The following is a 17906-nucleotide window of genomic DNA, read 5'->3' on the forward strand; positions in this document are numbered from 1 at the left end:
GTGCCTGCGCAGTGGAGCCGGCGCAAACGCATACATGGGCAATGGGGCCGGCACCAACGCATGCATGCACAGTGGCTTCCTTCAACGCGCCGGCCCCGATGCAACATGGCGCAGGACTACAGGGGCCGGCGCAGAAGAAACGAGGCCCCCAGCCACACAGGCCGGCCGGCTGATCGGTGCCCCCCCTCCCCGGGTTGGAACTCCCTCCCCCCCCCACAGGCTGCCTCCGACCCTTCCATGCAGAGGTCCCGCCGGCTGAGAGTAGGTGTGGATGGTCCCGGGCCGAGAATCGGTGGGCCGGCTGCATAGAGCAGCCCCCGACCAGCGCCACACCAACCACGCTGGCGCCAATGGCGGCAATTCTCCGCTATGCAGAGAATGCCGGCATCGGGGCGGCGTGGTGCGATTCTCGCCAGTCGCGGGAAATCTCCGTGCCGGCCCCGGGCTCCCCCCGCCCAAGGGGAGCATGGTAGCATTGTGGGTAGCACAATTACTTCACAGCTCCAGGGTCCCAGGTTCGATTCCAGCTTGGGTCACTGTCTGTGCAGAGTCTGCACATCCTCCCCGTGTGTGCGTGGGTTTCCTCCGGGTGCTCCGGTTTCCTCCCACAGTCCAAAGATGTGCAAGGTAGGAGGATTGGACATGATAAATTGCTCTTAGTGTCCAAAATTGCCTTCAGTGTTGGGTGGGGTTACTGGGTTATGGGGATAGGGTGGAGGTGTTGACCTTGGGTAGGGTGCTCTTTTCAAGAGCCGGTGCAGAGTCGATGGGCCGAATGGTCTCCTTCTGCACTTTAAATTCTATGAAATTCTATGAAGATCTTTAACTCCTCAAACAATTTCAATGCAATTCTTGTGTGGAGCCCTCCGGTGAGCCCCCAGCGTAATTTCTGTTGTGCCTCCAGGTCCAAGCCCCCTGAGGAATGGAGGTTCTGGGCGAATAACGGCAGTATCGTTATAGACTTCAACTACCCTCATATTAATTGGGGATGTGATCAGTGCGAAGGGCACAGAGAGTGCAAAAATTCTTGAACTGCGTTCACGAGAATTTTTTTAACCAGTACGTAACGGGCTCGAGAGCGATCACAGGGCTAGATTTAGTCTGAGGATATTAAACTGGGCAAGTGGATGAAGTAGCAATGGGGGAACCATTTTGGAGATAGAGACCATAATATAGTTAGATTTAGCATTATTATGGAAAAGGACAAAGGTGGAACAAGAGTAAATTTTTTAAATCGAGAAGACAAATTTTACCGAACTGGGAGATGAGCTTGCGAGACTGGACTGGGTAAATTTACTGGGAGGAAACATTGGGCTGGATTCTCCGCAGCTCCGCGGCAAAATAGCGTTTGGCACGGTGCCGGAGAATCGACGTTCATGACCGAATCGCTCGTTCGTGAATCATGCTGCCCGCTGGGAGGCCATTGCCAGAGGCCCTCCTAGCGATACTCCGATCCTGACCGTCCGATTTCCCAACGGCTTGGTTCTAACGACGTATAGCCCGTCGGGACTCTCGCGCAGCGGCTGCGGACTGGGGGATCCAGCACCGGAGGGGGGGGGAAGGGGCCTTATGGGTGGTCGGGGTAGCGATCGGGCCGGTCCGATGCAGGGGCCCGGAGCCGATCGGGGGACCTTGTTTCTTCGTGATGGTCCGTATCCGCAGCTAAAGCTGCATGAAGCTCCCTGGGTCCCTGCAAGCCCTCCGCAGGTAAGTGAATCGCTCTTTACTTTTTGCAGGAAAATGGGGAGTGAAACTCCAGTGCTCTTATGCTGGTGTGGGGACATAGCCCCGTTTTTGGAAAATCCAGCCTATTGTGCCAAATCAGTGGAAGGCATTCAAAGGCAAGATTCTATGGGCACGTGGTACTGCCAAATCTACAGCCCCTGGTTATCCAGAAGCATACAAGCCAGGATAAAACAAGAAAAGAAAACTTGTGACAGTCACAAAAGGCTTAATACTGTCGAAAGTCTGGAGGAGTATCTAAAGTACAGAGGTAAAGTAAAAATAATAATAATAATAATAATAATAATCGCTTATTGTCACAAGGTATTGTACAGCACGTTAAACAACTTTATGGACCACCATTATGATGCCCCTGTCACTTTCGTCCGCAATGCAGGCTGACCCCCGGACCCTTTGCCCATCTCTCCAGCCCCCCACCCCCTTTGCCCATCTCTCCAGGCCCCCCCTCCCCCACCCACCCCCACCTTGTGGTGCTCACCCAGCGTCAGGCAGTGGATAAGTCCCCGGAGCTATGTCCCATCCAGATGTTGGCTGCAACATGTGTGGTGTTGCCTCCCGCAGTGTTCAGGCACAGTGTCCAGGCATCAAGGTGTGACTGGGATGCTAGGCAATGACTCCCGCATGCTACATGACTCGCCCACCCACAGGAATCCACTTGGCATGTGTCAAATGCTCACTTACCCACGATTACCAATTCCTTATTAGCAATAGCCTTCAGCTGCACAGGCAGAGTCCTCAGCAGTCGGTGGGGGTTATGGGTGACCAGTGGGAAGGTTGGCAGGGACAAGGGTTGCCTCCGGAATGGGGTTGGGATCCAGGAGTTGGCATGGTGGCTCATTGAGCAATTTCCCACCCACCCCCACCACCTCTCACCCTCCCATGGCGGCCCACCCCTGCGGTGGGTCCCCCCAGCCCTAGCCGAGGTTCCCCTACCCCAACGAGCATTGGGACAGCAAGCCCAGCATCCCTGAGCTCTTTGTCTGTGAGCAAAGATGGCTAATCACCTCTTTGACTCCAAACAGAAGCCCTTCCGGCAGGTTCACATTTTTCAAAAGGAGTACTAATTGGAGCCTGCGTGATCACTTGCTGGGGATGCCAATGAATGACGGGAGGCCGTTGGATAAGCGGTGGCTCTTGCTAATTGTATGGAAATAGAGCTTAAGTGGTGATAACTGGTTTCTCGCCATGGTACGGCGAGATTCTGTGTTCGCCTACCGGAGCAGGCCCTGTTACATCACAAACTGTTTGGCGCCTGGCCTCTCCCGTTATTCACCAGCCTCGTTACGCTTGAGCGGGAGTGTCAGGAGGCCAGAAGATCGCACCCTATGTCTTGTTAGTCAGTGGCTCTTTGTGCCTCTCTGTTCCAGCAGCACTTGTATCTCAGACAGAGGTTTACGAAAGTGCCCATACTTGCCTTTCTCTACCTATCCAAATTCAAATAAGGCTGGCAAATGATGATGGAGATAATATTTACTCTGTCACTAATATGTGGTGTGGAACACCAGTTGTTTACTGTACTAGCTTCTACCTTCCTCCATATCGAACACAGGCAAGGAAAGACACAGTAAGACACTTCAGAAACACACAACACTGATTCAAATGAGAGAGAGAGCGGCAAAACCTTGTGACTGGAGCACAGAATATATTATGCATGTCATTTTCCTATTTCATAATAATCTATAAAAATGAATTCAAGGATGTTATACTTCAATTATACAAGTCATTAGTGACACCACATCTTGAGTACTGGATACAGTGTTGGTCCGCTTATTTAAGCAAGGCTATAAACGCGTTGGAGATGGCTCAGAGGAGGTTTACGATATTGATAACTGGAATGAGCAGGTTTTCTGAGGAATGGTTCCAGAGACTGGGCTTGTTTCCACTGGAGTTTGAGGGGTGAAGTATATAAGATCCCGATTTTAATTTGTGGGTCAACCTTTTAGGACAGAGATGAGGAGAATTTTTTCTCAGAGGGTTGTGCGACTTTGGAACTCTCTAAGGTGGCGAAAGCAGGGGTGGGAGGGAGGTCACCAACAGGAATCAAAGGTTCTCGGGGGTAAATGGGAATGCAGAACTTGACATACAAACAGGTGAGCCATAATCTTACTGAACGGTGGTGCAGACCGGAGGGCCGAATGGTCTACTTTTGCTCCTATTTTGTATGTTTGTTTATGTGGCAGAAGGTTCATGGGTGCCACCCATTGCACACTGGGCCTATTCAGTTTGAGATGACATCCTCCCTGATAGTTTAATTTTAGGGCGGCATGCTAGCGCAGTGGTTAGCACTGTTGCTTCACAGCGCCAGAGATCCGGGTTCGATTCCTGGCTTGGGTCACTGTCTGTGCGGAGTCTGCATGTTCTCCCCGTGTGTGCATGGGTTTCCTCCGGGTGCTCCGGTTTCCTCCTACAAGTTATGAAAATGTGATTGTTAGGTGAATTGGACATTCTGAATTCTCCCTCAGTGTGCCCGAACAGGCGCCGGAGTGTGGCGACGAGGTGATTTTCACAGTAACTTTCATTGCAGTGTTCATGTAAGCCTGCTTGTAACACTAATAATAAAGATTTCATCAGGAAACATTGAAAAAAAATAATTAATTCCTGAGAAATAACCCCGCCAGCTAAATGTATAGTTTTACACCCTACAAAATTACTTGTTTCCTGTCTAAAATCTACAAACAGTACATTTAATTACATTAAAACCTATCAGCCATCCATCAGCCCATCTGGCTGTGCAGGCCATAGACGTTTGAATCTGGTTAAGCTCCTTTAAACTTGTCACCTGGCCATATAATCATTGGTAACAAATGTTATATTTCAAGAAGCAGGCTTCCCCAGTCATTAATAAACAGCACAAACTGCAGCAGTCCACAATGCAAACTGCAGAACTTTCAGCCACTGTCTATTTTGGGAATTTATCCATTTAACATTACCTTCTGCTTACCCCATTGCCAAGGTGGTGTTCATTCCAACTAAATGGCCATCAGTGCAACAAATCTTAATGTTTATCATGAATCTGGAGCTTCTTCCAATGTTTTCTGATGATCCCAGTAATTGTATCTATTGGATGGGTCGCTCGTCAACTAGTTAGCTACCTCCAAAAGGAATTTTGGCTCTGTTGTAATGCACAATCTGGTTCCAAAAATTCTCATAATTTCTGTTATTTTTAGATGAGCACCAAAATTAACCTGCGTATTTAAAGAATAATTGCTGATTTATTACGATTTTTCTTCTACTGTGCTTTCCAATTAAGTGCTACTTTTAGAAATATTCCTCAACTGAGAGAAAAACAGGGTGGGAGAGGAATTGGATCGTAAAAAGAAAGACAGGTAAACATGGAGGAATTCCACTATTCAAATTAAATCTGTTTATTTTTGGAACTCAAATCATAAGAAAATAAGTGGCTTAAAAAAGGGCACAGTTGTGGTATACAAAAACCTAGAAGAGTCTTCTGATACCAAATCAATCCACTGCCTAATCTTCACAATTTTATTCAATTTCATTTAAAAAATAGCATTAAGGAGAAAGACAGAACTGGAGTCATCGTGAGATCAGGAATGAATTGGATTGTGAACATGAGTTTATCAAATTGAGAGCAGGAATGAATCAGATTGAGATCAGGGGTGATTTGAATTAAGGTCAGGAATTAATCGAATTAAGATCAGGAATCAGATTGAGATCAAGAATGATTCAGGAATGAATCGGACTGTGCTCAGGAATGAATTTGATTGGGGTCATGAATTGAATTGAGATTAGACTGAGATCATGAATTGAACTGAGATCAGGAATAAATCAGAATGAGATCAGGGATGAATCTGATTGAGATGAGCTTTGGATAAATCAGAGAACAGGCACTGTGAATGTGGTTGATTCCTGCATTAAAGTCTGTTTTGGCCTGGAGTCTAATGTTGCAAGTGGTGTAATCGTTTGTCATTCATCACATAGGCGCAGCACAGTAGCACAGTGGTTAGCACAGTTGCTTCACAGCGCCAGGGTCCCAGGCTTGATTCCCGGCTTGGGTCACTGTCCGTGCGGAGTCTGCACGTACTCCCCGTGTCTGCGTGGGTTTTCTCCGGGTGCTCCGGTTTCCTCCCACAGTCCAAAGATGTGCAGGTTAGGTGAATTGGCCATGATAAATTGCCCTTAGTGTCCAAAAAGGTTAGGTGGGGTTACTGGGATAAGTTGGAGGGGTGGGCTTGGATGCTCATTCCAAGAGCCGGTGCAGACTCGATGGGCCAAATGGTCTCCTTCTGCACTGTAAATACTAAGATTCTATTTCAGTTTGTTGCAGCTGTAGGAAACTGCAACAAACAAATTCACATTTTACATAAACTTTGAGATCATCTCAAGATAAGTCTTGGTCAAATTTGCTCTTGAAGTACAAAGGTCTCATCACATACTTCACGCAATCCAAGTAATGATGTTTTGAAGGTGATCACATACATTTCTGGCATTCAATGTAAAGAACGTGAAGAATTCAGCTTTGTTGGTGCTCATTGTCCCTGTGCGGCCATCCAAAGCAGCATGTTCAGGGGGACGTGTCAGACAAAGTCCTCATTGGCAGAACAGGGGAAGGAAGACTAGGCGTCTCACCCAAGAAGAGGTCAGCAGTGCAAGATGGACTCGGCCATTGTGGTTTGACACATCGCTGATATCTGACCACCAACTCCTCAGGATCAGGTGGACAATGACAGCGTCCCAAGTCCCCCGCATTAAACAAAGTCACATGCAGTCTTCTACCAGGGTCCATTTTCCAAGTCCTTTGGCAAGAGGGACCTGTGAATCTGGGAATGCCGAGACAGAATTTACACAGAGGGGACAGATGCATAAAGGTTTTTGGGCACCCGTGTTGGGTCAGCGATGGCTTTGGGCAGCAGGATCTGCGACTGTGAACTCCCTTCAGGATACTCACTGCTCACCTCAAATTGGGATAGGGTGGGAAAAGGTGCCCGAAAGATAAGTTATCCCACTTGCTCCTGCCTGGGGACCACACTGTACGGGATTACTATCTTACATTTTGCAACTCGCAACTTGCAAAGTTAGAACACTCATGGATAATCCCCACAGTGACTGTCCAGAAAGAAGAACTGGTATTGAATCACAGGAGCAATCAAGACTCCAAATTGACATTGCCGCCCTCAGTGAGACCCACCTTCCTGGGGAGGGACAGTTGAAGGAACAAGCAGAGGAATAACCTTACATTGGAAAGGAAAGGCTGACAGAAACCCATGTCAGGATAGGAGCTTGAGTGCACTACCAAAACCCCTCAATTGTATAAATGAAGTCTTGTGGCGCTTCACCGCCAGCTCAGCTGTAATTCACACGGCACCATCATCAGCGCTTATGCCCTGACGCTTGACTCTGATGACTGTTAAGGAAAAGTTCTTTCCTGATCTTGATGAAGTCCTCACTTGCATGCCAAAGAAAAGATCTTCCTTCTGGGGGGCTTTAATGCCAAGATTGCCCATGACTCTGATGTCTGGAGAGGAACCATTAGAAAACAAAAAGGGGTGAGAAAAATTAATGCAAATGACAAAGTCGTAGCATGGTCTCATCCAAATCGAACACCATTTCCCACAATAAGGACAATTATGCAGCCAAGTGGAGGCATCCTCAATTAAAGAATTGGCACCTCCTGGATGATGCCATTACTCAAGTCAAAGATGTACATGGTGTCTGTCCCACGCAGGCCATGAGGGGACTGCTACTTGTAAGACAGATCAGCGACTGTTCCGTGATGAACATCCACCTAGCACCAAGACATCTCAAGAATCAAAAGTCCAAGAGGAAGCAGGTCAATGTCACGGCCTTAAAGCAGCTGGACCAAAGTGAGGAATTTCAAATACAGCTCGCAACCAGTCCGCAAATCTTCACACATCCAACTCAATTCCAGGACAGTTGGGATAAAATAAAGTCAGCTGCAGTGGACTCCTGTGACCAGACTATTGGTTCGCGAATCATTGTCACCAGGACTGGTTCGACGAAAACAATGCGGAAATAGGTGACTGCCTTCATTGCCTGACAGAACAAGCCAAGGTCACAAGTCAAGACGGCAGCATTCCAACAGCTCAAGGTTAAAACCAAATGACAAATCATGAAGATAAATGACAAGTGGTGAGAAGGGTAAGCCCGAGAGATCCAACAATGCACTGACCGTCATGAAATTAGAAGCTTTTGTGAAGACACCAGAGCCATTGGTAGACCACAGTCAATTGGACTAATTCCCCATCACTCACAGGCTGGTGTCTCTCTTCTTCAGGATGACAATGCCATTCGCCAACACATGAAAGGACATTTTGAAGAACTCCTCAACCATGAGTTACAGTGTCAGGAATTCGGGCTCATCCTCCAGTACTCTGTGCCAGAATCCATGGGTGAACCACCATCGCTGGGAGAACTGCAACAAGCAATCAAACAGATGAAAAACAACAAAACCTGTGACCTTGATGGCATGCCACTGAGATCTTCAAAGCTGGGGGCTTATGCCGATCTCAAGACTCCATGAACTCATCCTATGGACTTGGGAGAAAAAACAACTCTTCTCTGGCTTCAGGAATGTGGCAATTGTAACTATCTTCAAGCAGGGAGATAAATCATACTGTGGAAACGTTCAAAGTATTTCCCACATGTTCATTGCAGGGAGAATCTGGACAAGCAGTTTCCTGAATTGCATACTTTCTGTGGCTGAGGAAATGCTCCCAGAAACACAGTGTGACTTTAGATTTTCTAGAGGAAACCTTTGATCTTTGTTGCCAGAAAAATCCAAGAATATTGTTGAGAACAACAGTAGGAACTCTTTATTGCATTCATTTGGGCAGCATGGTAGCATAGTGGTTAGCACAATTGCTTCACAGCTCCTGGGTCCAGGTTCGATTCCTGGCTTGGGTCACTGTCTGTGCGGAGTCTGCACGTTCTCCCCGTGTCTGCGTGAGTTTCCTCCGGGTGCTCCAGTTTCCTCCCACAGTCCAAAGATGTGCAGGTTAGGTGGATTGGCCATGCTAAATTGCCCTTAGTGTCCAAAATTGCCCTTAGTGTTGGGTGGGGTTACTGGGTTATGGGGATAGGATGGGAGTGTGGATTTGGGTAGGGTGCTCTTTCGAAGAGCCGGTGCAGACTCGATGGGCCGAATGGCCTCCTTCTGCACTGTAAATTCTACGATCAACCTGATCAAAACATTTGACTCAGTCAATCAGGAGACTCAGTGGATTGAGCTGCAAAGATTTTGATATCCAAGAAAATTCATCACAATTCTGCAACTGTCTTAATGGGAGATCTGAAACAGTGTTCTTTCAAAATACAGACTGTTATCAAGCAGGGATGTACAACGGCCCACATACTATTTACAATCCACCAAACATGGCCTATTTGCCTCATTGAAGATTAACTGCCCTCTGTTGTTGTGAGTGGAAGCTGGTGTCCAATGGTAAACTGGAGGAACCGGTGCTGGGTCCCTTGTTGTTTGTAGTGTACATTAATGATTTGGACATAGATATTAGAAATTGGTGGTGTGGCAAATAGCGAGGAGGTAAGCCTTAGTTTACAGGATGATATAGATGGGCTGGTCAGATCAGCAGGTGAGTGGCAAATGGAATTTAGCCCTGAAAAGTGTGAGGTGATGCATTTTGGGAGGACTGACAAGGCAAGGGAATTACACAAAAAAACAATAGGACGTGAGGAAGTACAGAGGACCAGAGGGACCTTGGGATGCATGTCCAAAGATCCCTGAAAGCAGCAGATCAGGTAGAGATGGTGGTTGAGAAGGCATGTGGGACACTAACCCTTATTAGCCAAGGTATAGAATATTAGAGCAGGAAGGTTATGATGGAGCTGTATAAAACATTCATTAGGCCACAGCTAGAGTACTGTGTGCAATTCTGGTTGCCACATGATAGGAAGAATTTGACTGCACTAGAAAGGGTGCCAAGGAAGTCCACAAAGATGTTGCCTGGCTGGAGCGTTTCAGCTACGAAGAGAGGCTGGCTAGGCTGGGGTTGTTTTTCTTAGAGCAGAGAAGGCTGAGGGGGACAGAATTAGGAGGGACAAAGATAGGGTAGATAAGAAGAATCTTTTCCCCATAGGAGAGTGGTCAATAACCAGGTACAGGGCAGGAAACTTAGAGGGGATTTGAGGAAAAACTCTTTCACCGAGAGCATAGTAGGAATCTGGAACACACTGCCTGAAAAGGGTGGTAGAAAATTTTTCAACATTTAAGAAGCATTTAGACGAGCACTTGGAATCCATAGCATACAAGGCTACGGCCCAAGTGCTGGAAAATGGGACCAGATTAGATGGGTGCTTCAGGCAGTTATGTGAGAGACTGGAGGAGCTAGTATTGTTCTCCTGAAAGCAAAAGGGTCGGTGGAGATTTAATGGAGATGTTCAAAATCATAAATGGTTATGATAGAGTAAATAATAGGCCAAGGTGTTAGTAACCAGTGGAAAGAGATTTAAAATGATCAGCAAAAGAAACAGGGAATAAGTTGTGATCTGAAATGCACTGCCTGAAAGATTGCTTGATTCAAAATAGAATTGGAGGAATGCTCAAAGTGAGAAATTTGACAGGACTGCGGGGAAAGAGCAGGCACATGAAATTAGACGATTCAGAGATTTGGCTTTTTTGAAGGAGAGGCGCAAGAAAGTACCTTTATGTACAAACAAACCTTGAGTTATATAGAACAGTACAGCACAGAACAGGCCCTTCGGCCCTCGATGTTGTGCCGAACAATGATCACCCTACTTAAACCCATGTAACCCGTATACCCATAACCCAACAATCCCCCCATTAACCTTACACTACGGGCAATTTAGCATGGCCAATCCACCTACCCCGCACATCTTTGGACTGTGGGAGGAAACCGGAGCACCCGGAGGAAACCCACGCACACACGGGGAGGACGTGCAGACTCCACACAGACAGTGACCCAGCCGGGAATCGAACCTGGGACCCTGGAGCTGTGAAGCATTGATGCTAACCACCATGCTACCGTGAGGCCCTACCGTGAGTTGGTTGAACGATGGAGGATTTAGAGAATTGGATGAGGACACGTACCTGTGTAGCTCATGTAGTTGTCGAATGGTGTGCCGTGGTATTGCATTTGTCCGCACGTGTCATTTACTGGATCAGGATCCCGACAGAGTTTGTTCTTGGGCGTTGGCGCGGTGTCAGCACACAAATCCCCAGTTTCCATTGAAGGGATGGTCTCCCTGCATGGGTCATCACATGACTCCTTCTCACTCACTCCTTTGAAGACGTGGTACAAACCCAGAATATGGCCAAGCTCGTGGATCATGGTGTTGGTGTGGCCAGGCCTCCCGTAGTAAGATGGACTCAGGACCACCCCACCTGGAAATAAATATAAAACATATCAGCCAAGTCTGGAATCCTCAATGACTGAACTCTCATTACCCAACATGGGTGCATATTCTCATTTGAGAATCCTAATTTGTGGACATTAAATGAATAGGAGATTGGGTGGTCAAACAGGAACAATGTCCTTGAACAGATCAAAATACAAATGAGACTGTTGTGATGAAAGCCTCCAGTTGCTGCTGAGTGTCCAATGTTTGCTCAGTGCCCTGCCTGGTGAGTCATACAGAGGAGGAAGATCCCAGATTTAGCGTGACCTTTGGCGGGTGCTTCTTTGAAAGGTTCAGCCAAGATGATGGTGGATAGAACAGCAAACCTGTGGGTCAAGCTAGGGTTAGGGAAAAAGGTTTGGAGACCAAAAATTCACAAAGTCCTCCTGTTGCAACCTCACAAAAGCGATGTGTAACTGTAGTAAGACTTCATTACTCTTACACTCTTTGTGACAAAAGCTAACACACCACGTGCACAGTGGATCTTATCAGATTTTAAGGCACAGCATATTTTTATTCACTTCACCCACACCAACATCCTCCTCCAGCTTTCCTCAGAAAAAACATACATCCCTCCTCTCCATTCACTTTAGCAGCTCTCTCTTTCCTCTTAACTCTTACGGAGTTATTTCCAACTCAGTAACATCACCAGGCTCTACTATTCCCTCACCTCATCCATGCCTTTGTTTTTAGACTTGAACATTCCAACATGAGGAGGCGGTAGCATTGTGGTATTGTCACTGGTCTAGTAAACCAGAAACCCAGGATAATGCTCTGGAGACGTGAGTTTGAATCCTACCACTGCAGATGGTGAAATGTGAATTAAACAAAAACTGGAATTAAAAGTTTAATGATGACCATGAAACGATTGCTGACTGTCGTAAAAACCCATCTGGTTCAGTAATGTCCTTCAGGGAAGGAAATCTGCCATCCTTACCTGATCCAGCCTACAGACACAATGCAATATGATTGGCTTTTTACTACACACTCAAGAGCAATTCGGGATGGGCAATAAATGCTGGCCCAACCAGTGACGCCCATGTCCCATGTACGAATAAAACAAAATGCAGCTGTTAGCCTCCACAATCAACACTCGTTTTCCAACTTACCATTTCCCAACTTACTTTGTCCTTATCACTCCTATATTACCTACATTGGCTTCTGATCTGGCAATTTAAAATTCTCACCCTGGTCTTCAAATCCTTCCATTGTCTTTTGCTTTTCCTGATATACATTAATGATCTTGATGTCTCGGGCACAATTTCAAAGTTTTGTGAGGATGCTAATTAGGCAAGTTGGTGAAATGGGCAGACATGTGGCACATGAAGGACAGTGCAGAGAAATGGGCGGTGATTCATTTTACCAGGAAGAACATGGAGTGACAATATAAAATAAAGGATTTCTATTCTAAAGGGGTTACAGGAACAGAGGGACATATATGTGCATAAATTATTGAAGGTGGCAGGATAGGTTGACAGAGCAGTTAATTAAGCATACAACATCCTGGGCTTTGTTAGTAGGGACATGAAGAACAAGAGCAAGGGAGTTACGTTGAATTTGTGTTGGTCACAAGTTTGGCCTCAGTTGGAGTATTGCATCCAGTTCTGGGTATATTCACTTATGAAGGTATATTGAATTAGTTAGGACTTTTTTCCTTAGAGAAAAGACGGTTGAGAGGAGATTTTCTCGAGGTATTCAAAATCAGGAGGGATCTGTGATGTGGAGCCATGAGGGATCTGAACGGAGTAAAGAGGGAGAAACTGTTCCCACTCATGAAAGGATCAAGAATAAGAGGTCGCAGATTTAAGGGAATTAGGAAAAGAAGTAAAAGTTGTGTGAGGAGAACATTTTTCACGCAGCGAGCGGTTAGGGTCTGAAATGCACTGCCTGAGCGTGTTGGAGGCAGGTTTAATCGGAACATTCAAAAGAGAATTACACCGTTCTCTGAAAAGGAAGCATGTGCTGGGATACGGGCGGGGAAACAGGAGAGTGGCACGAGGTGAGTTGCTCGATTGGAGGGCTGGTGAAGACATGATCGGCCAAATGAACATGAACAGCTTCTGCGCCAGAACATTTCTGTGATTCGGTGACACTCCTTCAAACCTATCTCTTCGTCACCGATCCGCGAATCTCGTTATGTGGCTTGGTGTCAAGTTCTGTTTGATAACACCTCCAAGGCTTGAGAGGTTTTAATATGTTAAAGGCACTGTATAAATGAGAGTTGTGGTTACTGAAATTAAACCACAATCCCCTTCCCCTCAAGACATCTCCTTCATAGAGACAAAATCACCTGGACCTGATAGAAATGCACAACATCACCGGTTACCAAAGAAACCCACCTGCAGTTTGACATCAGAACATTTGTGCTTTTGGACATTAAAGTAATAAAGATTAACCATCAAGCTAATTAATGGAGTCAGATGAAGATAGACCTGCGCTGTGCAGGCCAGACAGCACTGCCTGCCTGTTGCGCAATAAAACTGCATGTACTCAATAAAAGAACATTCACAGCACTGTAGAAATTCTGGAATGGTTCCCTCCGGAAAGCAAGGGTAAGAACACTCTTACAAGTTCTTAAAGCAAAACACTGTGATGGTCCACCTTGCTTTTATGGGTGGAACAGTAAAGCGTGATTAGTTGAACTGGCAGGCACACGGTGAAAGTATCTGTAATGAGGACACAGCTCTTAGACAGATTCACAATGAAAGGTTTATTCATCATGTGGCTGCCAATACCAAACTTTGCTAGGAATGGGCAGGTCATAATTGTCTCACAAAACAAAGTCCTTTGATTCCCAGTCCCACTGCCTGATTTTCTTTTGTTGCATTTACACCCAACTTACCGTTAAAGGCGGAGGAGACAGATGAAAACATTTTCACAGCTCTGTTAACGGGAGAGTGTGAGTTCTCTTTGAAACTGTTGCCAGAGATTCGAGATGGTTGAGTGGCAGCCTCACCTTTCTCGATTCGCTACGAGATGTTACCGATCAGCTGGCCCACAGCAACCAACTCAGGCCCGTGAAGGGAATGCGAAGATCAGATAGATAAAGAGGTACCGGATGGGGTTAAAGGTTAGAATACGAGGTAAAGGAAAGAACCGCCCTGAGGTGCCATGAAATAAGGTGCAAGGTTTTCCTTTCAGTTTTGTGCCGTGCAGTTTTGGAGTTTAAAAGAAGCAAGGAAGAAGATTTCAAGGAACAATGACCATAGTATCATCAATTCAATCAGGCTGGGTGTGTTAGCCAAAGGTAAGGAGTTCATAAGATACCAGGGAGGCAGGATAACAACTGGGTTTTATTTACTCTACTCATAATATTACACTGCTCCTCACCCCGCAGGGTCTCCCTCCCCCAACTCGGGGTTTATATCCTGTGAGGTTCCTCCCAATAAGGGGGAGGCTCCATCCCTCCCCTCCAATCACCTGGGGAGTTTGTACTCCAAGGTGCAGCAGGGGAACCGTATACGATATTGGGTTTGGCCCCTGAGGGGGTCATAACACAGGCAGAGGTTGGAGCAAGAGGGGTGGAGGGATCAGAAAGGATGCAATAATTCCCACTTCCTGTTCTCTACCCCAGCCAGTTATTGAATTGTGCACACAATTAATTCTCATACCTCATGTGGTAGTAACGACTGCTGTATATATTAGGGTATGTATGGTATGGCCCTGTACTACAGGTACGGGGGTAGTCCCTGCTGGCTGGTTCCGCCCAGTAGGCGGTGTATAAATATGTGTGCTCCCCGTACAGCAGCCATTTCGCCAGCTGCTGTAGGAGGCCACACATCTTAGTGTAATAAAGCCTCAGTTATATTCAACTCTCAATTTTGTGCAATTGATCGTGCATCAATTTATTGCACTAAAGTTTTCATAAGATGGACCTCCACATCAAGTCGGATCGCCTGCAGCTGGATCCGCAATCAAGGAAAGCTAAAAAGGACTTTGAACACTGGCTGGCTTGTTTCGAAGCTTACACCAGGTCTGCACCAGACCCAATTCCGGAAGCTCAGAAGATCCAGATCCTCTACTGGCTGAACTCCAGTGTTTTTCTGCTTATCCAGGACGCGCCGACCTACGATGAAGCCATGGCGCTACTGAAAGAGAATTACGCTCAGCGGACTAACATGCTTTACGCCAGGCACATCCTCTCAACTCGTAGTCAACTCCCTGGTGAGTCAATAGAAGATTTCTGGCGTGGCCTAATTGCCCTGGTCAGAGACTGTGACTGTCAGGCCGTCACGGCTACGGAACACTCAAATTTACTCATGCGGGACACTTTTGTTACGGGAATTGCGTCAGATCACATCCGCCAGCAACTTTTAGAGAAGGCCATGCTCGACCTCGCGGCAACCAAAAAGCTGGCGCTATCGATGACGGTTGCCTCGCACAATATCCAGGCCTACACCTGCGGCTGTGCGGCCCACCCCTCCTACGCATCGTGGACCCCACAGATGGCTGCCCAATCGGGGACCCCACTCAGCCAACCCTACACCTGTGCCACGCGCCAATCAGCCAACCCCAGGGGCCCCAGATGTTACTTCTGTGGGCAGCCGAAACACCCCCGTCAACACTGCCCGGCCAACAGCGCCCTTTGCAAGGCCTGCGGCGAAAAGGGGCACTTCGCTGTGGCGTGCCAGGCTCGCTCAGTCGCCGCTATCGCTCTGACCCCCCTTCCCGCGTACGGACAGTGGGCGCCTACATCTTCCCCCCCGCGGACCACGCACGGCCAGTTGGCGCGCCACCTTCCCCTCCCCTGGCCACATGCAGCCCATGGGCGCTGCCATCTTGTTCAACCCCTGCCACGTGCGGCCCGTGGGCGCCGCCATCTTGTCCCCCTCAGGATCGTCAGGCATTGCCATCTTGTCTCCCCCACAGCACGTGGGCACCACCATCGTTCCAGGACCCGTGCCCCCTGGGCACCCCATTGTCTGACACCAGTGACGACCAGCCACGGCCTTGGTCACGATCGACCAGTCTCGCCCGCAAACTCTAGCAACCGCCTCCACAAGCATGAAGATCGATGGGCAGGAAATCTCCTGTCTGCTGGACTCCGGGAGCACTGAGAGCTTCATTCATCCCGATACGGTAAGGCGCTGCTCCCTCGCAGTACACCCGCCAATCAGAGAATCTCCCTGGCCTCTCCATGGTGGTCCGGGGTACTGCATCACCACGCTCACTATCCAGGGCGTAGAGTTCAGCGGCTTCCACCTCTACGTCCTCCCCAATCTCTGCGCTGCCCTGCTACTCGGCCTGGGCTTCCAGTGTAACCTCCAGAGCCTAACACTGAAATTCGGCAGGCCCCTGCTACCCCTTACTGTGTGCAGCCTCGCGACCCTAAAGGTCGACCCACCTTCCCAATTTGCAAACCTAACCCCGGATTGCAAACCCGTCGCCACCAGGAGCAGACAGTACAGCACCCAGGACAGGGCCTTCATCAGGTCCGAGGTCCAGCGGCTGCTTCGGAAGGCGTCATCGAGGCCAGCAACAGCCCCTGGAGAGCCCAAGTGGTAGTGGTGAAAACAAGGGAGAAACACGGAATGGCCGTGGACTACAGTCAGACCATCAATCGGTACACGCAGCTCGAAGCGTACCCCCTCCCTCGCATATGTGATATAGTCAATTAGATTGCACAGTACCGGGTCTTCTCAACAGTAAACCTAAAATCCGCCTCCACCAGCTTCCCATCCGTAAGGCGGACCGCCCATACACTGCCTTCGATGCAGATGGCCACCTCTACCATTTTCTTAGGGTTCCCTTCGGCGCAACCAACAGGGTCTCGGTCTTCCAAAGGGAGATCGACCAAATGGTTTTACCCCGGTATGGGCTGCGGGCCACTTTCCCGTACCTAGACAATGTCACCATCTGCGGCCACGATCAGCAGGACCATGATGCCAACCTTGCCAAATTTCTCCGCACCACCACTCTCCTAAACCTCACTTATAACAAGGAGAAGTGTGTGTTCAGCACGAACCGATTAGCCATCCTCGGCTATGTGATCCAGAATGGAGTTCTGGGTCCCGACCCCGACCGCATGCACCCCCTCATGGAACTCCCCCTTCCCCACTGCCCCAAGGCCCTCAAACGCTGCCTGGGGTTCTTTTCCTACTATGCCCAGTGGGTTCCAAATTATGTGGACAAGGCCCGCCCACTCATCCAGTCCACCCTTTTACTCGTGATGGCCGAGGCTCAACAGGCCTTCAACCGTATTAGGGCCGACATCGCCAAGGCCGCGATGCACGCAGTCGACGAGACGTGACTCATTCAAGTGGAGAGCGACGCATCAGACGTCGCTCTAGCCGCCACCCTCAACCAGGCAGGCAGGCAGGCCCGTGGCATTCTTTTCATGAACCCTTCACGAATTTCATGCCTCCGAAATTCCGTGGCCTTCTCTAAAAGAGGCCCAGGCAATCGTTGAAGCAGTGCGGCACTGGAGGCATTACCTGGCCGGCAGGAGATTCACTCTCCTCACTGACCAACGGTCGGTAGCCTTCATGTTTAACAACACACAGCGGGGCAAGATCAAAAATGATAAAATCTTGAGGTGGAGGATCCTCCACCTACAACTACGAGATTTTGTTTCACCCCGGTGCCCTATCCCGAGGTACATGTGCCAGCGCACAGGTGGACCTACTCCGGACTCTGCACGACAATCTTTGTCACCCGGGAGTCACACGGTTTTACCACTTCATTAAGGCCCGCAATCTGCCCTACTCCGTCCAGGAAGTCAAGGCCATCACCAGTGACTGCCAGGTCTGTGCGGAGTGCAAACCGCACTTCTACCAGCTGGACTGTACGCGTCTGGTAAAGGCCTCCCG

At 48.3% G+C, this 17906-nt stretch overlaps 1 protein-coding gene across 1 annotated transcript in view; it reads right to left on the reverse strand.

The window, feature by feature from the left end:
• The window catches only part of LOC119964909 (pappalysin-2-like), a 569527-nt gene that overhangs the window by 402989 nt on the left and 148632 nt on the right, over window positions 1-17906 (reverse strand). Inside the window, exon 4 of the mRNA XM_038795012.1 lies at window positions 10790-11083. Within this exon, the coding sequence (XP_038650940.1) occupies window positions 10790-11083 (294 nt within the window). The remainder of the gene's footprint in view (window positions 1-10789; window positions 11084-17906) is intronic.

This window comes from Scyliorhinus canicula, chromosome 4, assembly GCF_902713615.1.
Source record: "Scyliorhinus canicula chromosome 4, sScyCan1.1, whole genome shotgun sequence".
Classification (NCBI taxonomy): Eukaryota; Metazoa; Chordata; class Chondrichthyes; order Carcharhiniformes; family Scyliorhinidae; genus Scyliorhinus; species Scyliorhinus canicula.